General features: G+C 37.4%; 1 protein-coding gene across 2 annotated transcripts; it reads right to left on the bottom strand.

Moving 5' to 3' along the window:
- Window positions 1–1,047: 1,047 nt before the first annotated feature.
- LOC137399767 (centrosomal protein of 164 kDa-like) lies at window positions 1,048–25,024 on the bottom strand. Of its 2 annotated transcripts, XM_068085986.1 has the most exons (24): window positions 24,947–25,024; window positions 24,728–24,815; window positions 22,707–22,832; window positions 22,391–22,495; window positions 21,622–21,732; window positions 20,974–21,092; window positions 20,186–20,307; window positions 19,066–19,138; window positions 18,184–18,375; window positions 17,798–18,014; window positions 17,014–17,207; window positions 15,185–15,402; window positions 12,974–13,126; window positions 12,037–12,139; window positions 11,511–11,690; window positions 9,033–9,235; window positions 8,412–8,569; window positions 7,998–8,173; window positions 7,591–7,793; window positions 4,772–4,940; window positions 4,049–4,212; window positions 3,545–3,791; window positions 3,144–3,324; window positions 1,048–1,688 (listed from the first exon to the last, which is right to left on the bottom strand). In XM_068085986.1, the coding sequence occupies exons 2-24, from the start codon at window positions 24,786–24,788 to the stop codon at window positions 1,495–1,497; spliced, it is 3,669 nt and encodes a 1,222-aa protein (XP_067942087.1). In that variant the 5' UTR covers window positions 24,789–24,815; window positions 24,947–25,024; the 3' UTR covers window positions 1,048–1,494. The 2 variants fall into 2 exon arrangements, with proteins under 2 accessions (XP_067942087.1, XP_067942088.1); XM_068085987.1 differs by lacking the exon at window positions 24,947–25,024 and having other exon boundaries at window positions 24,728–24,831.
- Between the last annotated feature and the right edge of the window lie 1,065 nt (window positions 25,025–26,089).

The following is a 26,089-nucleotide window of genomic DNA, read 5'->3' as shown; positions in this document are numbered from 1 at the left end:
AGCCCCTCATCTTGAAATATCGTGATATTTGACAGAATGCAACAAGATCAAATAACAGGTCTAGTGGAAGAAAATAACATACAATTCAAATATAGAAATTATCTAACAGTATTAGAATGTTACAGTAGGTTAAGGTAGACCAAGAGGCTCAAGTATTGCTGAGAAATTTGATGTTGAATAAACTTGAAGCCTAGCGGTAAAAGAAAGTGTTTATGCACTTTAGCTTTTATGATGACTAGCTAGCGCTCATCACTGCTCTGCATGCAATAGAGCACCAGACTAAATGCAACCAGACTAAATGCTTAACATACAACCATCGGCTTGTAATATGGCCATTCCAGTGACCAATGTTCCCCTAGTTTTTCATGTGTCTGAGCTTACGTTCAAACTTTTTGGGAATGCCCTGGACCATTATGATCACAATCAGATGTGCATGCACACTGTGACTTTAAACCTGTCCAAAATCTGAGATTATCACAAAATATATGGGTTGTCAAAAGGATAAAGTTATAATTTTTATATTCATTAGCTTAATTTTGAAATAATACCTCAATTAAACCTGCTTTCAACGAAAAGACAAAAATCTTGTTTTTGTATGAGCTGTGCATCGTAGCATGCATGCTGTATGCCCTGGTCTGATTAGAAGTTACGCCTTGCGTTTTCTGATGTTCCACGGTTACTGGCCGTGAACATCGAACAAAAGAAACACTATAACTAAACTAGCAGACTAAACAGAGCGATATTACTTTCTAGTTTGTTAGACTACCGGCTCCCACAATAATAGCTGACATCAAGTCAGCGTATTACTAACAATACCTCTATCTGTAATCGACTTACGAAGCAAAAACAAGTGGTAGTTAGCAGAGCCAGATAGCTGTGTACCTGTGTTCCTACATTCAGAAGCTGCAGATCTAGCATTGGAAGATTATTTTTGGCAGTCATAAAACAGCGTGAGAACATGTGGCCCTCGCTTAATACACTGTACCAAAATGGTACATATACCATCCAACCAGGTGTACAAGGTCTGACAGACAGAAGACAAGCAAACACATCATAAAGTTTATTTGGTAAAACTGATCCAAATGCCACACTAAAATAATAACCATGTATAACCGCTGCTTATATAAAAATATGCATAAACATCTCGACATAAACCATCCTACAAAATATTCAATAAGTTAAATTAAATAAACACAAGAATGTGTGTCTAAATCTTATATAATAGATTTCCTAAATATTCTCAAATCAAAGTAAATTAATGGCTAAACTTTATGATTGGACGGATTAAAATAAATGGAGGAAACATGGCAAGGCCATGACAGAGTAATAATTACAGAGTGTGAAGACTGCTATTGTGACTGGTGACTGTATGTAAGAAGGTGCGAGAAATGACTGCGTATGATGAATGGGAGTGTTAATCAAAGGCAAGACAACTCCTGTGTGTGCATAAATAGACTCAAAAGGTACGAGTGTATAGTGTTCGCTAGCCTCAGGTTAATACTGCCCGGATGTAGTGCGGTGAGGAACGCTTTTACTAAACTCCTCCACCCATCTCTTTTGCTCAGAAAGTTTGCCGTTGATATCAACTGCAGTAGGCCGAAGAGAACCAAGGCTAGATCGAAAATCTGTTGCTTTAGAATGAGGAAGCTGTGAGCTAGTTGGGTTGTAAGGGGAGCGTCTCAAACCAGCTAAAACGTAACGCATAGCTAAATATTTACAGTGAAAATGTTTCAAGGACACTTGAAAACCCTAGAAAGTGACTGCGGCCATAAATTGGGCAGCGCCTAGATTAGAAATAGTATTAATTTATATAAAAGTGGCAATTACAATACTACAACATCGTGTGTACAACTCAGCTACAACTGTACAAACGCTTTGCGACTATTTTGATGCAATGACAAAATTTAGAAACTATATTATAATATTATAATTAAAACGCTATACATGTATTCCAGATTGCAAAGTTGCTTTATTCCGCGCTTCATTCCTACGGTTGTGCCCCACATATTTGTGCCAGTCATATCTCTAATGTTTCATAGTAGCTCTATGGTTGTATGATAACTCCATGACTGCGCTGTAGCTCTATGCTTGCATTGGAACTCCCCTTTACACCTTCACAGCTGCACTATTTAATGCAATATCACACATATTACTAAAAATCAAATTTTTCAACAAGAAACTAAACAACATTTGCCCGGAGTATTATATCTTATCAAACATTCTGTTACTAGATGTCTCAACAAACATGGTGATAGTTATAACATTTAGCTGAATGACTGGTGAAATCAACAAACACAGTATTCTCCTACACCTCATGTTACCCAAAAGGCAGATGATGCTAACTGTGTAAGGCTGATGAAGAAGTCTAGAATACTCTGCAATGATACCTTTTTTTATAATTTGGGAATAGGAAGCAACAAAAACTCTGATCAACAGAAAATGATGATATTCTTCACAATGCAATGGTTTTTAAGAGTTATGCCATCTCCTGCTAGATATGTTCTACAGTCAGACCAATGATATACAGCCCATATACATATTGGGCTGTATATAATTGGTCAGACCTTGACCTCCACATTCATACATCCAGACAACATAAAATTTGAATAGATTTGTCTTGACACAAAATAACTTTGGGCGAATGCGCAAATATTTTCAAAACTTCACTTTTGTAAGTAAGGGTTCGCAAGATGGTATAGATTCAGGATGAGATGCAAAACAGATAACTGAAACTGCAGCCAGTGTAAGTTAGGGCACATTATGCTGCATATTTGTATTTACTCAGTTCATTAATGAACTTACGCGGTGCTGTGTCAACACTTCCTGATACGTACCTCAAAGGTGCAGTAACATGTTGTCAGTGTCTTTTTTTCTGATTAGTACTTAATCAAAATAATTTTCAAATAATTTGAATTTTTTTATTTAGTGTTTTTACATAGTGTTATAGATGAATTTATAACAATGTAGCATGTGGCACTATGTTCTTATCACTGTTTTTGGACTTGGGAACATATTAAAAAACACTCGATGTATTTTTATAAGAATATTTGCTCGAACATACGATGCTCTGGAAATACAAAGCAAACATAATCATTACTTAACGCCATGTGTCTTTGACTGCAACACGACCGGACATGACTTACAGCTAGAGAGAGAAGCACCAGTCCCAAAATATGTTCGCCACTTTCTCTCCAGGACCCGTTCAGCGTGATCATACATGGTTCCCCAAACATAGTCTCCCTTGGGCCGCTCTACATATGGGTTGCTATAGGAGAGATTGGGAACGCTTCCTGAGATGGTAGGGGTGTAGATAGCTGATGAATGCTGCAAATATGACAGTTGAAAATAAATTAATAAAATAGTAAATAAATAAATTCATGAGGTAAACAGAGGTGTTGTCGAAGTGGACACCCCTTCACAGCACTGGGAATCGACACAGCAATCACATGCAACAGCGTGTCACTGATGGACATGACACAACGTACGTAGCAGCTGCTGAACAATGTGAGCTGACCTGAACAATCAAAAACCAAACAAAACTGACCTGAACTGGAGGAGGAATGTGCTCTGTCTGTACAAGCTTAGGCTTAGTTCCAGGTAGAGTTTGCGTGGTTTGGGGTTGAGTAAGGGGAGATGTTTGTGTAGCTTGCTGCAACATGACCGAGGCTCCGTAGGTAGAAAGATTCTGAAGCTGGGTGAGAGGAGTGTGTGAGGGAAGCGGCGAAGGAGAAGGGAGGTGCGAAGAAGCGCCGGGTAAGATTTCCTTATTTGGCGAAATGAGGCTGTCCATCCTGCAAGACATAAACAGAGACTATACAGAGTGCAACCTGAGCTAACCTATAAAGGTGACACTACAGACAGTATGCAGGCTAGCTTTGGGGTGAGATGATATGTATGCTGTCTATTCGTCACAGATGCTGAGCAGTCAAACTGTCCTGGATGCACAACAGATGACGATACAAGCTTCTTCAATGAGAAATAAAAAGAAAACGTCCAATTGGAAGGATAAGAAAGAATCGTGACAATATGCAGACAATTAGAGTCAAACCTTTGATTAATTCTCATCTGCAGTTCAGAAGTGTCCAGTTCTGCGAGGTCAGTGACTTCACTGTCGGAATCTGTTTCTGAGAAGTACTTGGTGGTCAGTGGGCGGTAGCGAGTGCTTGATGTATTTAACCGCCGCTTTGTTTCGGTCCAGGCATCCCCCGCATCCTAAAGCAAACAACTGACTGTCTGCAGGATATGGAGATGATCAAAAAACATGGAACATAACAATGGCAAGTGGTAACGCAGTCTCACATTCACTTATACATATCCGACTTGGGTAGCTTAAAAGATAATCCTCGCAAACTGAATTTTTAAATATTTCTATAACTGTATGGAATCTACTCAGTCAAGTTTCAGCTACACTAGAACAGGGTTAAAAATTTTTGCACGACTTTGATTGAATCCCACTCAAAATCTTTCATCGTCTCATGGGACCACTTTCGAAACACATTTATTCCCTTTGCAAAAGTTCTAAGAGCACCAACATGCTTGCAACGTCTCTCACTTTGCTTTGATATTTACTCGAATCTCCCTGTATTTCATTGTTGCACCTAATCACATGAAATGTTTAAAATTCATGAAGATGTATAAAAAATGGGGACCTGTCTACCTGTCCAGAAGTACAGGTCGTACTTCAGTATTACATGTAGACCACAACCTAAGAAAGAAATGCTTGCTATAACCAGATGGGGCACATTCTAAGGATTGCGCAACAGATAAGCACCTTGAGAGACTTGGCATGCTTCCGCAAGTACCGCTTAGCAATCTGGACAGCGTTCTCAGAGTTAATCATCCGTCGAGACGTCTTGCCTTTAACCATAGAGTAGTCTGAAGAACCAGACGTGTCATCTAAGGAGCCATAGCCAATCCTTGACCTCTCTGACCGTCTTTGACTAAACACAGTAAACACAAGTGTTGATAGTGTAATGCATCAAGAGAAATACCCCACAAATTTAGCATTACTATTACAGAACTTCTCTGTATATACCATCCAAAAATTAGAAACGCACCAAAAACTAGCGAGTTTCAACAGTTAAGGTACAGGAAAGCTAACATCTAGTACAGTATTGCATGTCAATGTTCTTTCTAGCTGGTTCCGGTGAGGTGTGACTTAGTGTTCCGTCAAAACAACAATATCTACTAGAACTTCCACTGTCATACAGCCCACGACCAAAGTGATATTGGAAAAAAGAAAGGGTACTGATGGTTGAGAAATGCAATATTAGCAGTCAAATAGGATAACTGCAATGGTAGCTGTAATGTATTGGGTGTGGGTGTTATTATATACAACAAATAGCAATAATGAAAGGAAAAGATTATATGTTTATATCTCTCCTCCTGCAAAAAGAGAAATGCAATATTGGCCAATATTAGAAGTAAAATTCATTGATATTATTAGAATAACCAATATTATTTATATAGTAATAATATAAAACCAATGCACAATTTTTTTTACATTTCAAAACGGCATAGCTAACAATATCACAAAGTTGTGATATTTATATAGGGTTTTAGAAAGTCTGTACTACGTAGTCATTGTTCTGTAGTCATCCAAACTTATAATTAATTATTGTAATAATCTAATAAGAAATGTTAAAAAATATCATCGTCATGCCTTTACTTACACTGGGTTGGACATCAGTTAGAATGCGAAAGTATTCAAATGTGTCGGCAAATGAAAATGAAAAACTTGAAATCGGCAAAAATGAAACGATTTCTGTACTCCTATGTTAATTGCCGAAACCTTCGGCAATTCAACAATGCTATAGACTGGTGAAAAGTGCACGTTATTTTTTCGTGAAATGCGCAAGACTATCGATCTATTAACTGTCGCTCCGCGTTTCAATTTCCGGTCTTAACTTTTATTAAACCAAGCTTTTCAAGCGCTTTGTGGCGATTTTCGTCCAAATTAATCTGTCTATTTGTGTATAATCCGATCAGATGGGTTAGATTTAGGAATTTGTGGTAACCCTTCAAAGGCTTGGTAACATATTTAAATAGGTTTAAATGTGTTTTTTATCGTTATTATAGTTTAACGACTTTACAAAACGACGCCTAAATTTGTTGATGAAATTTCTTGACGAGGGTTTGTCTCATTGTTGATGAATAATTTTCGTACGTTGTGTGCACATGCATTTATCATAAAAACTCCCACACTTCGCTCCGCTCGTTTGGTCGTGGGATTAAGGGCCATGCTTCTGAGAGTCGGCTTTCCTCATATATCAAATGCGCTCATATTTGTGTCAAGAAAACGGATTATTGCAAACGCTGGGCTTCAATCAGATATAAATTTTATTTTACTTCCGACCGCCAAACCCAAACTAATGAAAATAACTTTGGTATTAATAACATTTTCATAGAATTGGTTTATAACACACTTGAAACTGAGCTTTATCCAACAATTCTCATACCATAAGTTAAATTGTGATGAGACTAACTCAGCCTCCAGAAATCAGTACATAAATCTCATTAACTTTTCATAACACAGATAATAAAGTTGGAAAATGAAATATTTAATAATACTGTCATGAAACAGTAAGTCAGCGTTGAACAACAAACACTGTGTGCTATTCGGTTGATAGCAACAGACCGATGTCACTTATAAAATGTAGCAGATAAAGAAAAACCAGAAATACTAAAAAAGTAAATACCAGAAACTAAAAACTGCTTAATGTGTTTAGTTTCTGGTATTTTATAGCAAAAAATAACTCGGACGATTAAACGCTGAGTTAGCAGTATTGACTTTGATAACATTCTGTACCACCCAAAGGGGAGATGTTCAATTATAACAACAGCCTGTGTTTCCCTATCCTATTGTTTACTATCATCATCATCAGTTCAACTGATCATCGGTTCAATATCAGCGAACAGTAATACACATGTATCATTTACACAATTAGCTCTGTATAAAAATGTTCTTACTAACATTTAATTTAAATAAAATTAGTTTGTTAAAACGATGTTTTAAGTGATCCAACCTTCCAGATATTGACAGAATGTTAAGAAAATACCAGAAAAAGACCACAAAAACCAGAGCAACGTGTTTAATGATGAACAGTTTTAGTAAATTTTCTCAAAAAGCGTCAGTACTTTTATCATTTATGATCATTTTTGTTGTTTGAGGTGATCTGACTGTCAGGATGTTTCAAAATCGACAAAACTTGATCGAGGTTAAAAAGCTCAGAAAAACAATACAAGCATGATGACACCACTGGTTGTTATTGTAGCAGGTAGTTAATGTCGGCTATTGTGTTAAACTGCAGAGTTATGCATGTCTATTCCGCCGGTTTCTTTACAACTATTAGAAGTCATAATCGCGCTTTCGCTTTATCCGAGCGTTTGAACCATGATCAAGTTTGATCAATTTCAATCTTGTAACATCCTGGCAGTCAGTTCAGCTCAGACATCAAAAACTATCGCAAATGATAAAATAAACAAATGATACAAAAATATCAATACTTGTTTTGTGTAAGTGCATCTTCAACAGCAGTGCAGATATTGTACTGCTCAAGCAATAAAGGACTGCACCAGAGTCATACTTACAAAAAGACAGGACTGTCATCCATAGACCTTCTTTTGTCAGGTTTTCTTTCAGGCGACGTATCATCACTTGCCAAGTCCTCCAATGAGAGGTGACTGTCCTCATCGGGGTAATTTTCCTTGTCAGACACTGCTGTAGTTCGATGTTTATTGTGAATCTGTGACTTTACCTGTTTTTTCAGCCTTTCCAACTCTTTTCCCTGCTCCTGGACAGTCACAAACAATTGAGCGATGAAGCGTAAGGAAACCTACTTGTTTCATCATCATCACATTGCTGCCCTTCATCGCTCTTGATATTATAGTCTCCTCAAAAAGAGACACGATAATAATGAAACTGTTGTAATCAACTTCCAACTACAGCACCGAGGAATGTGCGTAGGACTACGACAGGCGATAAGTATCTCACTCACTTTTCCTTGCTTGTTTGAAGCTTTGAGCTTTTCTTCGAGTTGCCTCCTCTCCACACGCAGTTTTTCTACCTCCGACTGTTGGTCGGTCGCAGTTTGTCTTAGGACTGACAACTCCTCGAGCAATGCCTCGTTCTCTTTTTCAGCTCCCTCGGCCAATGTCTCATCCCTTTTTACTTCTACATTGACAGAGCATGAAGCTATGATAAAAATGGAGGACTTTTAATGACTTACATGTTTACAAAAATACAATATACTTCCGCTTATCAGATGTGAGCCTTAAACAGACAGCATATAAAAAGCATATGAACCGTTGTAAAGAGAAGACAACTAGCCCTAGCAAGCGAACAGACAACTTCCCTATTTAATAACTCAGCATAGACATGAACAAAATAAAAGCTAGCCAGTAGATATGACCTCTCTCTTGTTTCTTTAGAGCATCCTTTCTCTTCACCAAGTCCTCGGATAGATTCTCTAATGTGAGTTGATCTTCATCCAACTCCCTCTTTCTTTCCTCCATTCGACGAGATCTGCCTTCTAAATCTTGCTCTTTTTCCTCTATGCTCATCCTAAGCCTAACAAGGATAGTTTACCAACTATCAGCAGATGTAGCAAAGCAATAATCTACCTACCAGTAAGATATACGTCTGCTGATAGTTTACCAACTATCAGCAGACGTAGCAAAGCAATAATCTTACTGCCAGCTCTTGGCTTCACAAACACTAGTAACAACTATGTCCCAACTCAATAACCTCGCGAGCGCAAGCCAACATAGACATTAAACTACAAACCACAACAGTTGGTGTGCCTGTGGAGCTCAGCAGCTGTCTATGAAGTTTATCACACAGTAAAATGATGATTTCATAAGCTCGGAGAATGAGGTAATAACAAATTTAGCAGACGGAGAGAGGAAAGCTACAATACAGAAAATGCGGCAAACTCAAGTCACAAACATAATATAAGTACAAGTACCAAAACAAATGCATTAAATGGCGTGAGAGCACAGCAGAATGCATTAGTGTTAGTCATTCACTCTACCTCGCCATTCGCTCGTTGTGGTCTTTTCGCATAGAATCCAGACGTTTCTCAAACTCTCTTCTCGTTGTAGCAACCGTCTCTTCATGCTCCCTCTCCATTCTACTACGCTCAGTTGTGTCCAGAGTAGTCAGCTCCGCTCTCTTGAATTGGGTTGCAGAACTCAGCTCTCGTTTATACCTCTGTAGTTCATCCTCTTGCTGCTCCTGTTGCGTTCCAAAGATATTGCAGACAAACCAAATAATAAAAATGACTCTCATTTCACCACCGCTGATTTTTGTAAGCGGATAACCAAGTACAATAGTTCTAGTTTCGGCGTAAAGATAATTACGAGAATCGCACAAAATGTTTGGAAGTTTCTTTGCAAAGCAGAAACACACAGCTGCGGTGTGATCAAGAGAATTTATATGATGACAAGAATAAATGCAGAGAACGCTAAAACTGATGTCAAGCACCGGGATCTAAGAGCACACATCACCCTGGGGTCGTTATAAGCAACACTTAGCGAGTTATCAAGAGAAAGAGCTTTGAATCACTCACAAAATACCCAGGGCTGTATGAAGCTAACTTACTCCCTATATAAAACAATGTGAAAGTATTATAGAAGTGCGTGTTACACCTCATAAGGAGGAGCAACGAGTAGCCTCCTTTCTTCAACAATGAAATTGAGTCAGTATAATTATTCCAACTAAATCTCTAAACACTTGATCCAGTATACAACATACAGTCAGACTTCGACTTACAAAGTCTAAATTCAATACTTTTTACCTTCGGCGGAAAATTTGAGCCAGTATTTGTTTTGGCATGTGAAGTAGTGTTCAACATACGACATAAGAAGTTTTTCAAAACATCGCAGTATTTTAAATCCAAAACACACAGTTTAATTTACTTCAAGAATATTAAACATTTCTTCATGCCTTCCTTTTTTAGTTTTAAAAATTAAAGTTAAAAAGCTAGTACGAGCGGTACTCGGTTAAAACAGAATGAAGGCAATCTTTTTCTTACGCTGTAAACGGTAAATAGAAGAACATGAGCAAACAACTTCTGATCAAGCCGTCTAGTAACTATAGAGAGGAGGAACATGAAAGTGATGCAGTAAAGAGAGGGCTGAAAATGAGCGGAAGCGGAGAGGCTGGGAGTGATAAGCGAAAAGAAAGTTTAAAATAACTTGCATATAAAAACAAAGATATATACAAATTGATCTTGGTAATCCATAAGATTCACATAGTTTAAATGTGAATGGCTCCCTAACTCTAACCTGACCTCCTACTGGTTTTTTTGTATCACAAAGGTCACGCCTTATTTAGTGCCTGTTTATTGTGACACCAAAGTGACGTTAAAAAAAAACTCTTTTTATTTATTCTGCCTACGCAAAATTAATTTCTTACAATTAGTCTTTCTACCTTCAGTTTTTTTTTAATTTTATGAAATGCATTTATATTAACGCTATATATTTATCATACAACTTTATGGGATGCGAAATAGCTTAAACAAAATAAAATGTATTCGTATATGAATTTTTGGTTTAACATATACCTGTTTCGACATATGAAACAGGTATTGGAACAAATTTACTTCGTATACCGAAGTTTCGCTGTACTTAGATAAAGTGACCTTGAACCCGAGCGACTAAGCGGCATTTAAAATAGATTGAAATCAATAAAATAGCTCAATGAATTCTTTTTAGCAACGCTTCTTAGCATACAGGACAACAGACCTCACCTACACAGACTATAGATACACCATTAGAAGTGATAACGAGCTCCTCTGTTGCTCTATCATACGAGCAGACATTTTATTACACTGAGCAATAACCAGAGACTGGTTCAAATGATGAAAAAATCAGAGTTCTGTGTTAATAGCAATCAGCAAGACGCTTCAACCTGATGCAAATAGCCTACCAAGGACTGTCAAATCAATAAAATCAGGCCTAAACTGGGTTTGCACACAGAACATCTATAACGATGCTGCTTATAACGATGCTGCTTATAACGATGCTGCTTATAACGATTATTAGGGAAGAGAGTGACCAGCTCACTTGATGCCTTTTGAACATGTTTTAGTAGAAATTTGAAAAACAATCAAGATTTATAACATTTATAAAATTTCTCATGGCAAGCTAAAAATGAAAAGCTGAAAACTGTCTTTTCTTTCATTCTCTTTAACATAAAATAGGAATGAAGCAGACAATTCCTGATATGGCTTTAATATAATGTAAGTTTATTAAACCTACCATCAGACGGGTCCGAACTTATATTTCAGAGACCATTTATTGTAAGTATTTAGTGAAGATGCCACGCATGACCCTATCAAGTCAGCAGCCCCATAGCTGCTTAAATACCTTCAAGTACAGCCATCCTATCACCACTCAACAAGTCTGGAGTTACAGTAGGTACTACCTACAGCAGCCGGTAAGCGAGCCAAAAAGACTTGAGCCATGTGGAGAACTCACCCAACTCAGCCTATAGCATAATTACACACCTTAATCTGTGACTTCCTCTCTTCCAGCAGCTCTTGTAGGTCCGTCTCCAGTTTTCCGATATCTCGCTGGGCAGCCTCTGCAGACCTTAATTCACCCTCCTTCTGTCTCTTCTCCACCTCCTGCAACTCATCTATTTTCTTCTGCAGTGTATCCATTGCCTTCTGGTGGTCTGCGTTCATCTGGGCAGAACAATGTTTCGTTTCCACAGTCATACAGTACAGAAGTATGCTGATTAGATGAAATGTACATACTTGGTGTTCGCTAACTTTACCATGAGTTTTATTTACCAGGAATATCATCAGCTGATTTTCTACTGAATACTTTCTGGGTAACAAAGTCAATTTTACTACGACTTGAAACCACTTACTGCAAACAGCTTCTAAAGAAGATAAGCCGAGTTTCAAAAAGCAGATTGCTTTAGCGAATGAGGTAAAACTGAAGATGCTAGATTGTACAGCAAGTACAGAAGTAATAAGGAAAACAGTATACAGGCATGGAAATGAATCCCGACACCTGATGACTCACCCGCTGCCTTTGTTCCTCCTCCTTCTCTTTAAACTCAGCTCTTAACTGTTTCTCTCTCTCCTGTGCCTCGGCCTCCAACTCATTCCGCACCTGCTCCGATTGTCTGCAACCGTACCAAATAGGCTTTCAACTAGAACAGACTCTATAACGACTCGAATCAATTAAGGATGTTAATATGTAGGAGGAAAAATCCTTGATAGTGCGCAGGTATGCTGTGTCACAGAAGAACTGAGGCTGAGATTTGATGTTGAGATTAAAAAAGCAGTTAAAGTAACTGATGTGTATAAATTGCACGCAAAGCTTTGGGCTATGAACAATTTGATTTGACTAGAGCTAAATAAAAATTGTGTTTCATTGCAAAACATATGAATAGTGAGTGTGAAAGCAATAGTCCCTTTAGTTCCTTGTCATTGTAATGTGATAAGTAATGCGATAAGAGTATCATCCTCCATGAACTGTTCTTACAAACTGGCTGAAAAAACGTATGACACAAATAGAATCCTGTAACAACAGAAAAACAAATAGCTGGAACGAAGCTAGTTCAGTTCGAACTCAGAGTGATGGTCATTAAAAATGGCTATTGCGTTGGCGAAGATTTGAGCTCTTTAGTAACTTGAGTTCCATTTTTGTATGTGCTACAGGAAGCAAAGCAATACACACATTGTACTGCTTTGATGCAATACAAGCATTGCATCGCCGTATTTAATGACAAGCCATAACTTAATGAGTGAAACGGCTAGTAGTGATTAACTAGTTATTTGCTAGAGGATGTGATAAGACAGGGATTGAACAAACAATCGCGCCAGACTGCTGAAGTTATATATTGAGTTATTAAATCTTGAATGCAACCTGCGAGTTATCTCAAAGCCTGAGCATTATAACACTGAATGAATGATCAGCTAAGAGAATACCACACGCCTAGCAACACTTGATATACCTTGAGTAGTCCTGCTCAAGCTTCCTTCGCTCCTCTTGTTTCTGCTTCTCAAGGTCAGCCTTTATTTCATCCCTGACCTTTTCTTGAGCGGAAGCTAATTCCTTTTCCTTGAGACCGTTCATGTCCTCGAGACTGTCTCTCAGCTCAGACAACCTGCAGAACGAAGTCTACCACTGATGAATGGCAGCCTGATAGAAAAACAGAAAAGTGCTGAATTTAAAGTATTATGAAGTTAAAACTGAACAGGTCTGGTGGTAGCAGCTTTGGTCAGAACCACTACTACCAAACACTACTAAACATGTGGCTGTAACAAATAATACTGGTTGTTTGTGTGATGATACGGCATAGAGGCCTTGTTGACTAAATGTACCTATATGTGTCAAGGGCACATAACAGGGTCTGACACCTTCATCAGTATTTAATGTTTGTCAAGTCAGATAATCAACTGCATGCTGTATAAGAGTGTGTGTTGAAAAACGCTTTTATTAGAATCGAGCAATAGAGTCATTACAAACAATAGAGTTATTACTAGCAATAGAGTTATTACTAACAATAGAGTTATTACTAGCAATAGAGTTATTACTAGCAATAGAGTTATTACTAACAATAGCATTATTACTAGCAATAGAGTTATTACTAGCAATAGAGTTATTACTAACAATAGTTATTACTAGCAATATAGTTATTACAAGCAATAGAGTTATTACTAATAATAGCGTTATTACTAGCAATAGAGTTATTTTTAGAAATAGAGTTATCAATACCAATATAGTTATTAATAGCAATAGAGTTATTAATAAAAAAAGAGTTATTCATTTCTAGCAATAGAACTAATCTTAGCAATAGAGTTATTACTTGCAATAGAGTTATTACTACGAATAAAGTTACTGCTACCGTTAGAGTTATTACCAGCAATAGAGTTATTCCTAGAAATAGAGTTATTTCTGTGGCGATTGGATATTAATAGAACAATTTTTTGTGTCAATCGAATATTGTTAGAAGTGGTGTGATTGGAAATCACAAAGTTTATGACTATGCATTATGCATAGTCATAAACTTTGTCATAAACTAAGTCATGATAGGCATCAAGGATTGCCATGAATCAACAGAAGCAATTTTCAAAGGTGCCGCAAAAGGGAACACTATGAAAATCGAAATATTTGTCTCTTTTTTGTTTAAAGACCATAAATTCCCTTTGTGATTAAGACAATTCCTTTAAAGGTGAGAAATACAATTTTAGAAACAATAAGTAATAAATATTTTATATTTTAATTTGAACTAAAATTAAATTTCGGTTTGTCTCCCCTAGTGTTCCATTATGAGATGGATTGTTCAAATACCAGCGACTGCACACTCAAATTATTGTCTATACAACTGCGTAAGAAATAATTGGCATGTTTCAATACTTGCAATGCAACTCTAAAATATTTTGTGTGTCTTGTACAATATTGAAGCCTGATTGAATTCAAATTACAAACTGTATACTAACATACTCAGCTGACTTCTTAAATATAGCCAATTGAGATAGTATGACTGGCAAGTAAAGACAACAGTGAATTGTAGGCTACATTCCTTAGCAGCTCCTTCTTAAAGAAATTAAGGTTCCATAATAAAGCACCGCAATTATACTTGTAATTGGAAGACTACTAGTAGGTATGTGTTGAACAAGCTTCTACAAGAGCAACAATAAAAAGGCATGTGGTAATATAATACCAGCTGCGTAGTTAGCAGTGAGCTTTGTTTACAATCAGCTCATAGAGCGGTGATAATAAGCCTTGTTTGTTAGTCATTTACCTTGGCTACTGCTCGTGAACAAACAACCCAAATCTTTAAAAATCATCCAGTAAGTTTTGTAGGATTAAAATATAGTTATCATATGTTGACCGCAAGAGTGTCTCACCCTGATTCCTAAATACAAATGAGGTTGTTCCACCTAATCACCCCACCTTGTTAGACGTAACTATAGAAATGAGTCTAAATTGATTAGTTGAGTTGGCCTGTTGCCAAGACTGAGACAGGAAATCTCTAATATAATTCCAGGACACAAGAGATAAGAAAACGCCAACAACCTGAGGCTAATAAACTTCAATCATATTGAGGGGTGCAAGTGATAAGAATTGGATGTGGCTGTTAGACATGTACCACCTCGACGGTGGCCCTCCTAAATACAATTCTGCCGTCGGCTAAGAGACACACCAGGTGTAGACTCACCTGCTCTCACTGTTTTTTCTTATGTCAGCCATTTCCTTCTCTTTCTGTCCTTCCAGTTGTTCTCTGTACTCCTCCAGTTCTCTCCTATATTTCTTTTCTATCTCCTCCTTCTCCATCGCTAGCCTTCCTTCCTTATCCTTGCGCAGGGCGCTAAGTGTGGACTCGTGCTCCTCCCTCAACTGTGATTCTTTAGACTTTTGGTCTGTGTCTAGCTCAGCCTAAAGCAGAGCATGAGTAAATATAAATAAACAGCATCAGCAGCGAGGCAGCGTGCTACCACCACTATGACAGCGCCTAGTACCGTTGGAACTTCCCGATATGGCGATTTAATTATTTAAGGGTAGTTTTAAAGGTAGACGATTCGAAAGTTGCCTTCATTCAAGAGATATCGACTATCGCATAAACGATACAATCGTGTAATATAATTGGGTAATTGGTGTAGTTTCACATCTGATGATTGTAGAGTGATACTAACATGCTGATGATGAACATCCTTTTATTGAATTGAACAGGAAACAATACTGAAGAGGACAAAAATGAAAGAGTGATATTAATAACGTAGATAGTGGAGTAAAAGAAAGATATTACAGGATGTTACTAAGAACCACAGATATACCGCTATATGAAATAAAACAAATCATATTTTAGAGGACAACTAGATCGCATGGGCCTTTTAGTATTATAATTAGCTCATTCCATGGCCCTCCCCGAATAATTCATGAAATAAATATTTCTAATTATCACGAACCCAAAATAGTTTTGTCCTAAGTAAAAATATACAAAAAATATTGAATAAAATTTTTTTTACATAACCATATATGGCAAATCATCTACTTGCAACATCAAATTGATATGTCGGGTGATTTTTAGAAATCAAGAAGCTCTAAGTACCAGCAGCACGGTAGCGCTTGAGTATCTTGGCAGCACAGTACATGACACAAACAGTATGACAATGCATAATACCAGCGGCAGTGTAGCACTTGATACAACCATCGAAAGGGTTGAGTTGCCATTGCGCTGCTGAGCTGTCAATATACTAGTAAATGTCAGCGTGACAAAGGCAGCGAGTGAAAAGGTTATGTTTCCCTGTCAGCTGATGTAGCTGATGAAAAATTTATTAAATCTTATAAGAATCTTCTTGATGTTTTGAGATGATCTGACTGCCAGGATGTTTCAAGATTAAAATCAATAAAACCTGACCGCGATTAAAAGGCTCAGATGAAGTGAAAGCAGGATTATGAAATCTATAATCGCACTACAGCAAAGAGAGACTGAAGAGAGACATGTAATGATGTAACTTAAACGCAATAGCTGAGCCAACTGTAGCAACGATAGCAACTAGAGACATTTTGCACATTTTTTTAAGGTTTCAACTGCGATCAACCTTTGTGATTTCTAACTTGAAGCATCCTGGCCGTCCGATCACCTCAAACATCAACAACGGTGAATGGTTGAAACATCAAACATCGTGAATGGTAAAAAAATTCTGATACTCTCTAATAAAACCTACTAAAATCTTGTTTAGCTCATCTTCAAAGGCTACTTGTAAAGGGGCAATGGTAGATTATCAGCTGCGTTTGGTGAACTTTAACCAAGGGTTCAAATGGCTGTCACTTCGCGTTGCTAAATCCACTTAAAAACAAGGACACATCACGCATAGTAATGATGTGCCCTGAAAGTGGCTATATAAATTTTCAAAGTATTCATTTATAGAATCCCCAAAGCCCTCTCTGTATAATGAGGTTAACACCCTATGAGCCGCATTATACACAATGACCAGTTCTGACACGCCCCAATTCTCGAGACAATCCGCCCTAGAATTCGCTCACCTTCAGTCTCTTCAACTGTTCATCATTTTCTTCAAGAAGCTCCAGCTTGGCATTCTCCCTCTCGCTGTGCAGCCTGGCTCTCAAGCTAGACAACTCTGCCTCATTCGCCTCTTCTGCTGCCCTTTTCTCGGCAGCAATGGCAGAAGCTCTTTGCCTTTTGTCATCATCTGTCTCCGTTGGCTCCAAGAAACCAGCTAGTAAAAAAGAAATCAAGAATCTAATAAAGTCTTATTTTCCTTTTAAATGCAACAAAACATTCCAGATAGAATCCATGCTGCAACTCTTCATGTCTGAGTGCATGTATGCTAAAGGACCACCCTACATGTCTGAGTGCAAGTATGCTACAGCAGGATCAGGCAGATTTTAAAACCTATCACATTCATATGCTAAGTTTTTACGGCATTTATTTTAAATTAATAATGGAGAATAGTAGGTAATAAAAAACTATAGCTCAATAAATCAACCGCCTTGTACAAACCATGATTAGACAAATTATAAAGATGATCATGAGTTATTGATTGTTTATTGATTGATTACTACTCAGCTGATGGTGACCCAGAACAACATGGATTACTGAAAGATCACTCTTACTTGACAAGGAAAGATTTTAGAGTCTGATTAGAGAGATTTTAAAAATTTCTTGGAGTTTAAATGAATACCACAAATAAAAAAAAAGACCAAATGAAAAAAGACCAACAACCCTAGCCTAAGTAAATAGTTAAATATTTACTGGGTGACAGGCAAGTGCCTCACTGGAGCGGTTTCAGGGGTGCTAGCCACTCACCTCTCTCTGACTCGGAGCCCTCCAGCAGCTGCGGATGTTCATCAAGACTCTCAGCTAAGTTAAGGTCAGCAAATAGATCTTTTTTTAAGGGAGAGCTCCTATCTGTAGCCAGCTCACTAGTCTCCAGCTCAGAGCTCTCGTCTACACTTTTGACAACTGGTGCAGCTGGTGGCTTGCTTCGTAGAGCAGCTGCTGTTACTAACCCAAGGGGCTCGGGCTAAAGAATGTACCGCGATACAGATGAATAAAATAAAGGTGAAAAAACTGATTCAAATACAGAGCGAGTTTGAGAAATAGTGAAAAACTTCAGCCATTCATGCAAAAGCATTAAGAGATGGAAAACCAACCGTTTCGACAACATTTTAATGAAATGTTCGGGACAGTACCTTGGGTTTGTTGCTTTTAAGGAACCTGCTAATAGGTTTGGACGGATCCACACGAGGAGTAGATTGATATGAGTCATAACTCTCTCTCACGTCAAGATCGGTGCTTGCTCCGACCGGAATTGTTGCATCCAACATGTCGATGTCCATCACTCCGAGTTTGACTAGATCCGTCGTGTTGTCTAAAGTGTCTGTCTGTTGATAAAACATGTTGAAAAGCTAATGAGCGGTACATTGCAATTTTTTGCTGAGAATATTATTTGTAAATCAAATTATTTCCAAAATATCATTGCTAGCTGCTTTAACAATCTTCCACCTAATATTCATTTTCTTAGCAGAGAAAGGGTATTTCAAACACTATTGTCAAATCATTTGCTCGCTTTTAGTGGCCATCTGTTGCCCTTTTGTTGTTTTATTATAGTTGTATGGCATAATTTGAAAACTAATTATATTTTAAATGAAACCACTGCCAATAAAGTTAAAGATATACCGGTATATTTATATATATAAACTGGTAAATTTGTGGCAGACTGTTTGTTACAATAGTCTGCCAAACATTTGTCATGATTCCATGTTATCCTATCGTACATGCGACCTTGCACACGCATGTTGGGCCTCCTGCGGCATCGCTTTTTACATCTAGTAATGGAGACACAAGTTATCACATGGGAAAATAAAATTCCTCAGTTGGAAGGTTGTACTAACTATCCAGAGCTCCAAACTAACAAAAATGACATTTAGAAACATACAAATCTTACCTGCATAGCGAGATGTCATACAAATGATATGCCGTACAAATTTATTTATAACCAATAACTATGGATAACCATAGTTCATTAAACATCAAGTACTTCATGCACATATCTCATGCTCAGAGCTGCCTACCTTGTTGGCAGTAGCGGAGGCAGTGTATCCTTCCAGAGCAGAGGAGTCAAACTCATTTGAAGCGCCTTGTAGGCTGAAAGTATATATATGTCACCGTGTTAACGACAGAACAGGAGCTGCTACCAAATTCCTGTAACCAGTGTCAGCTCTGTTTGATAGCCCAGCTGGCCTTAGCAGCAGCTTGAGGGTCAGCAGATAACCGGTTGATTCTAGTCTAGTGGTTAATATGGCCGCCTCTGCACAAGCCTAGCTTAGTAAACCCTAATGCTATTAAAAAACCTAAAAAGTGTTTTTGAATAAGTAACATATGATAATATAGTATTGTACTGCTAAAAGCTTTTTAGCCTCATAGCTAACAAATAACATTTTTATTTTCTCTCAATGTTGCAAACACTCAATTGATCATGTAAAGGCACAAACTTCTCATACCCTTTCTAATATTGTTAAAAACTACTACAGTCCCTGAAATAAGTCCAATTTAATTGTATAAAATTTGACGGAAACATTTGAACAAATAAAAGGAACTTAACAATGGTGTAATAAGTCTAAAAAGTGAATAGTCAATTTTCTAGCTCAAGTTTTGCAATAGGTAGCGGAATGTTGCTCAGAACAGACTGAAACTACATGTAAATAGAAGGCTCTGCTATGAATGATCAAGTATAAAATCAAAGGAAAGAAAACCAAATATCCACTCACAATTACTGTGAATCTGACACCTAAAATAAAGCCCTGCTTGTAGTTGCTCTAAAATTAATTTTAACATATCAGAATCCTGTATTCAACAAATTCAAATTTATCAATAGTATGATGAGCAGATGGCAAGGGAAGAGTAGTTCTGCCAACATTAAATGTTTTTGGCATCAGAAGGGTTAAAGCAATAACAGACACCACATATGCTCAAACAATAAAATGTAATGGAAACACTAAAACAAAAATACAATTCATGTTAGTAGCAGCTGCTTGTTCAGGCGTGTTGCCAGGGAAAATCACTCGCTGTCATCTGATGAGTCAATTGCAAATGTTGTTCCTGATCTACTGACATACACCTTAGCACTGTTTACTTGTTACCCAACATAAACGACAAAGCACGCTAGAAGAGGCTCTGACAAGGTAGACATACTTAATGCTACTTGTTCCATCTACGTTTGTTGTATCTTCCTCACTCGCAGACATGGACAGCATCTGCACATTGCCGAATGACTCATTGGTTCGACTCATCAATGGCATCGATCCCTTCAGAGCCTAAAGGAGATACATAGCTGCATGATAACTTGCATATTATATACCCACTAAAATGGACAGAGGAAGGGGGGAAACACATGCGGACAAGGAATGACAAGTTATAGCAGGTACATTAACGCATATGCCAATGACAGTAAATAATATTTTTTTTAAATGTTTGGAAGCGAATGGACAGCGAACAGAGACCCTCAGATGACTTGCTGTAAGTCACCACCTGCTTCTACATCACATTTAGTGAATGGCTGAGGAATCAAAATCAGCTTTTTTAACCTTGCCAATTTGAAACGCTTTTAAATAAGTAAAAACAAATTAGTAATCGCAGAAACAAAAAATGTTATTAAATTATATAACAGCAGTATAAAGCCAATGGTCAAAGATGGCAGCTTGCTTTTTCTTTTCCCGCTAATGACAAGTGTGTGACAGGCTTAGCAAAGATTTGATCATTTTAACAAGTTTTCTCCAGAAAACCTTACCAGACACATCATATGATGGGGTCAATATCGATGACTCGCTAAACAAAAGCACTTTAAAATAAACTCCATTGTTCTGAAGCAATCAGTAGTCAGCCATCACAATTGGGTAGATGCATAACTTACCTTTCATCTGTTAAAAAGGTACAGCTACATGCGAGATAAAACACTGGCTTAATCCTATGACTATACTGACCGAAGGTGCCCCCAACAAAGAGGTTGTAGATATATGAGAAGGGGGCATGCCACCGAGTGACTTGAGGGGTGCCAGCCCAGCTCCAACTGGAGACAAGGTGCCAGAAGCTTTGAGTGGAGCTACAATGAGATATGGCACCATAATCATACTTTGGAATGCATCTACCATACAATAGCCCAAACTCACATATGTATACAAGTTTAGTTAGTTGGTAGTCTGAGGTTCTGTGTTGTAGCTTTGAGGGCAACAGAGTTATACATCTTACAATGGCAGGAAGTAGGGTCAATAGAAATTGAAAAGTCTGATACAAAACATTGACACACATCATGTGATATTTTGTGGCAGTTGCCTAATTCATGTTTTAAGATGATTGTTGTTTCCTTGTTGGCAATATCAACCGTTAAACTTCTGATGTCAAACTAGAAGTGGCCACCAAGAAAACCTGATAGCTAGATGACATTCTAGTATATCACTGTGATGAACAGAACCATGCATGCAATAAGTGAGTGCAAAGTTTACCATCATAACTAGATGATACTAGTTAGAGTAGTCTAATAACAGCGCAATAAAACCATTATGGTGTCTAAAATAGAGGGCCAAAAAGAAGCCAGTCACACAGAGCTGTAGATGTTTTGTAAGTTTAGTCACCGAGTGAGGATGCTGGTTCGGCAGAGGATTTTTTCTTTTTTCCATCTGCTTTCTTTTTTTTCTTATTGTTTGGAGGTGCAGAGACAGCATTGGATGCTGGAGATGGTTCAACTATCAGAAAACAAGTACACATCAGCAATGACACCAATAGGAAAAACTAGGGTAGGAATAGTAACTTTATCCCTTATTGGATGATTGATAATGCTACAAATGGTGACTACATCCCTGATTGGACCAACAGAAAAACTATTATTAGCAACTAAATCCCTGATTGGACCAACAGCAATGCTATTATTAGCAACTGAATCTCTGATTGAACCAACAGTTATGCTTTTAGTAGTAATTACATCTATGATGGGAGCGTAATAACTATTTCAATAATGACAGCCATGATTGGGTAAGACTCGCTGGCTTACTAAACGTTCATCGATTAAACTAATCTTACAAAACAGAGAAAAAAAGGATGGTAGAGAACAAACCCTGCCAGTAAGAGCATGAAGAGGGGAGAGGGAAAACCCTGCCCCTACAATCTTAAGGAAAGAAGAGAGGAAAAACCCCGCCACTAAGATCATTAGGGAAAAGGGCAAACCCCACTACTAAGCTCGTAAAGCGGGTAGAGGGCAGACATGACCACTAAGATCATGAAGAGAGGATAAACTCTGCCACTAAAACCCTGAGAAAAGCAGAGGGTAAACTCTGTGATCAGGATTGACACATTTCGTTGGTAGTTGAGAACTATACTTGTTCTTGAGACAAAGCTATAGCTTACCTTCTTTTTTGTGCCTAGCCTCAGTGACCATCTTTTTATAGTAATCGTCACAGGGGTGTTCCCAAATGCTTGCCCCAGACGAGAAATTAAAGTAGTAGATGTCCCCTACAAATATATATGAGGAATAATGTGAGTGGTGCCATAGGCATTAATTAATAAACACACTAGTAAATGGCTAAAAATCACATCACATTTACCAACTTGAATGTGCATTAGCTGTTCTTACAGATGTTGAAGTTGAGACTACCAAACAGGTTATCCCTGTCCAATAAGCGATAGAAAATACATGCATATCATTGGTATCTAAGTAACCTACCATTAGTGTCTTGGCAGGGTTTCCAGTCTTTAGGAAGAGGTGCATTTATACCCTCTTTTGCAATGTACATAAGGTGTGGTTCTTTATCAGGGTCGATCCCGATAAGTAGTGCATACTCCACAATCTCTGTAAAACGACAGTACATTAAGGGCCATCAACCATATTAGAAAGTATATGACAATTATTTTTCAGGTCCTTGCCAATGAGCAAACTAGCTAGTATTCACACAAAATCGATTTGAAGAAAAACTGTTAAAATTTAACAGATTACCTTCAAATATTTTATGATTTAATAACTATAGGCTACCGAGCTTTCCAATTTTGATACAAAAACTATTATGCCACAACAAAAAAGCGCTTTTTTGGAAAAAAAGTTTTGTTTTCAAAAGGAAAAATTCAAACACAAAGTAAAATTTCATTATATATTTTCTAATCGTTGCCAAAATATTCCTAACAAAACAGACAGTGTTGAGTGTGAAACCCAGGAGAATCCTAACAGCTATGAGCCGATAGCATTTTCTAAAAGCGCAGATTTTTGTAACAATAGTAAAAAAGTTTCTGTTAAATATGTTTAAACACAGTTTGAGAGAACTTGAAATATTTCACTTTCATTGCCCGTTATTATACTACCTAGTGTTTAGCAGTCCATACAACAATCAACAAGATACACTAACCATCCTAATGCCTATGCAGGCAAACAACATCGGGATATAAACAGTGTGAATGCAATAGTCACTTTATTTTCTTGTCATTGTAATGTGGTAAGCGATGCGATAGCCAATAAGTATATTGCCATCCATGAACTGTGCTGGCAAACTGGCCGAGGAACCGAATTTTTTCATTTAGGGGTTGCCACAGCAATTGATATATCTCGGTAGGCTACAGAATATATTGTGACCACTTGATAAAGGAGACTTTGGCACAGCAAAAATGTGGCGGTATGCCCTTCCTAACCCCACCAATGGTATTAGGAAGTGGTGTTTAATCTTTAAAATGAATTCATATCATCAGATGCACAGTTTAGACTTAAAGCAGCAGTCTCCATTATATCATTCGTTTCTTTTTAATTTCTTTTCATTCATTGAGTTCCACTTTTTGTAATAATGAAATCAAAGTACTACATTTTTCACGATGGCATATTTATAAATTACCACATCAACGTATGCATGTGCTTAGGCTTTAACTAAGGACATACGAGTATAAAGTGTTCTAAAGTTAATTCAATTGAGAATGTATACGCAACCAGACCTGCCAACCCAAGAGTGGGGCAATGCGTGAGATTTGGTTTTGGGGCAATTGATGTATCAATGATAGTATATATAAAATTGTGGAAATTGGGGCAAAAATCTCACGCATTGTCATTTTTTCTTTGGGGTGATTGCGTGAGTCTCACGCCCAATGCGTGAGAGTTGGCAGGTATGTACATAACTTATGTCTCTCCAAGTTGCTAGTGTAAAACAGAGCTTGCTAATCTGAAAAGAGCCTCAATACTTTATAACAAGTAAACTCATATTTTACTGATTGTTTCCTGCTCAAGCAATTACTTTTAGTGTTAGTAGATGACTGAATCCATGTAAAATCACAATCTTAACAAACAAATTTACTGAGACAAAAAAATTAGACATAGATTTAGCTTTGGCTGATTACCATATTTTATATTTATCAAAATATTACCAGGAATGGTTGCAAGCCTGCAACTTACTTTTAGTGACAAGATCAATAATTTTGTTTAAAAAATAGTGTAGCGTATTGATGCATAAGAACGTGTTGAGTAATAACTGGTGCTAAACTGCGTCACTATACTCTACGTTATTCATAACTTACAAACAAAATTTATCTTTCTGTTCTATTCATAAGTGTACGTTGTAATTCAGAGAAATAAGCATATGTATGTAAAATACAAAATTTTGATGATTAAGCCATGATGGTTTCATTTCTAGGTTATCATTGATATTGTATAGTGGCTAAATAAAAAATATTTTTTGCTTCCGCCATATGGAGAACATATCGTGTGATGCTTACCTTCTTCCGATGGCTCGTAATTCTCGTCATACTGCTCTTCCAAAATCAGTTGCTCAGACATATTTCCTATATTATAAACTTGATAAATCTAAAACAGAATGCACTATTCGATGTACGCCAAAGATTTGTGATACAGGCTAAAACAAAGTGTTCTGTGGAAGTTCACGATGATCACATTAATAATATCGTTTTGCAATAGTGAAGATAATCTGCATCTACCTGAACGTTTGCTAAAACCAATTAGTGCTTTAGTAAAACGTATTCTTGACGACACATTTCTGCGATAACAAAGTACGAACGCAAATATTTATGAAAGTATTTTCTATAAAACAACTGGTAGGTTCGAATTAGATATATGAAGCGCACGCTCGACCCGTTGTTAGACGCTGAAATGCATAGTGGGTAACCAAAATATAAAGACGACCAAATGTACTCGGTAGTAATACTGCGATGAATGCAAAAATTGAGGAGATAACTCTGTCCTCAAACTTTTGAACGCTCCATGGTTGATGTTAGCATGATGGTGCTGTTATGTGGAAACATAGATATAATAAACATAAACATGAAAAAATAAATCATAAATATAATAGATATAATGATGAGTTTATTATATCTTTGTGTAGAACTCTCGAGACACACCATCTCAGCATGCACTTTTGAGCCTGCCATATAAAAAGATCTTACTTACTTAAAGGTTGACTTGCAACAAAATTCACATTGCAGTTATTTGGTATCAAAAAATTCACCATGTCTTACTCTGTTGTGTTGTAAGTGCCAAATATGTGGAAATGTGATTACAAGTTTTTAAAAGCTCAAAAATGAAAAGCCGACGTAGATTGGAATCTCTTTATTTCGATGACATAACCGCGAAATTTGGTTATCGTCTTGTCACGTATGTTCTCACGTGAATTAAAAGGCCAATACAAAGCTTTATATAAAACTTATCGTAGTACTAGTTTATGATAAACACTTCGGGTTTTACCGAAGATCCCGTATCAAATATAGATGCTCGCTACTTTACAGTTTTGTTTCGACTTGGTCTAATCGTCTATTCGTAATCTGATCATGTGACCCAATACTTCGCAAATAATTTCTGCAGTGATTTTTAATTATCACAGGTGACCAACAGGCTTGTCATGATTATCAGACAATGATATGTACTCCTTCGAGCTAACTAGTTCTTTTCTATGATGCACTCTTAACAACTTCCTTCAAATACTAACACCCCGCATCGTAAAAATAAAACCTGAGCACCTAAACATGTCCTTACAGGCTAACTGTGACATCTATAAAAGCAAACAGCTCCAATAGCTCGGCCTCTTTCGACTCTTGAGGCTGGTTCGCATTCAACATTTAAAACTC

Source organism: Watersipora subatra, chromosome 7, assembly GCF_963576615.1.
Source record: "Watersipora subatra chromosome 7, tzWatSuba1.1, whole genome shotgun sequence".
NCBI classification, from domain to species: domain Eukaryota; kingdom Metazoa; phylum Bryozoa; class Gymnolaemata; order Cheilostomatida; family Watersiporidae; genus Watersipora; species Watersipora subatra.
Note: the sequence above shows the minus strand (reverse complement) of the source record. Positions and strands in the feature narration are given on the sequence as shown.

Bases quoted from the DNA above. Each gene is read 5' to 3' on its own strand.
- LOC137399767 (XM_068085986.1), bottom strand. From the start codon at position 24,788: ATGTCTGAGCAACTGATTTTGGAAGAGCAGTATGACGAGAATTACGAG. The intron at 21,733-22,390 runs GTAAGCTATAGC...GTTTTCTGATAG, and splicing joins GGCTAGGCACAAAAAAGAAG to TTGAACCATCTCCAGCATCC. The intron at 17,208-17,797 runs GTGAGTGGCTAG...CTTTTTTACTAG, and splicing joins GGGCTCCGAGTCAGAGAGAG to CTGGTTTCTTGGAGCCAACG.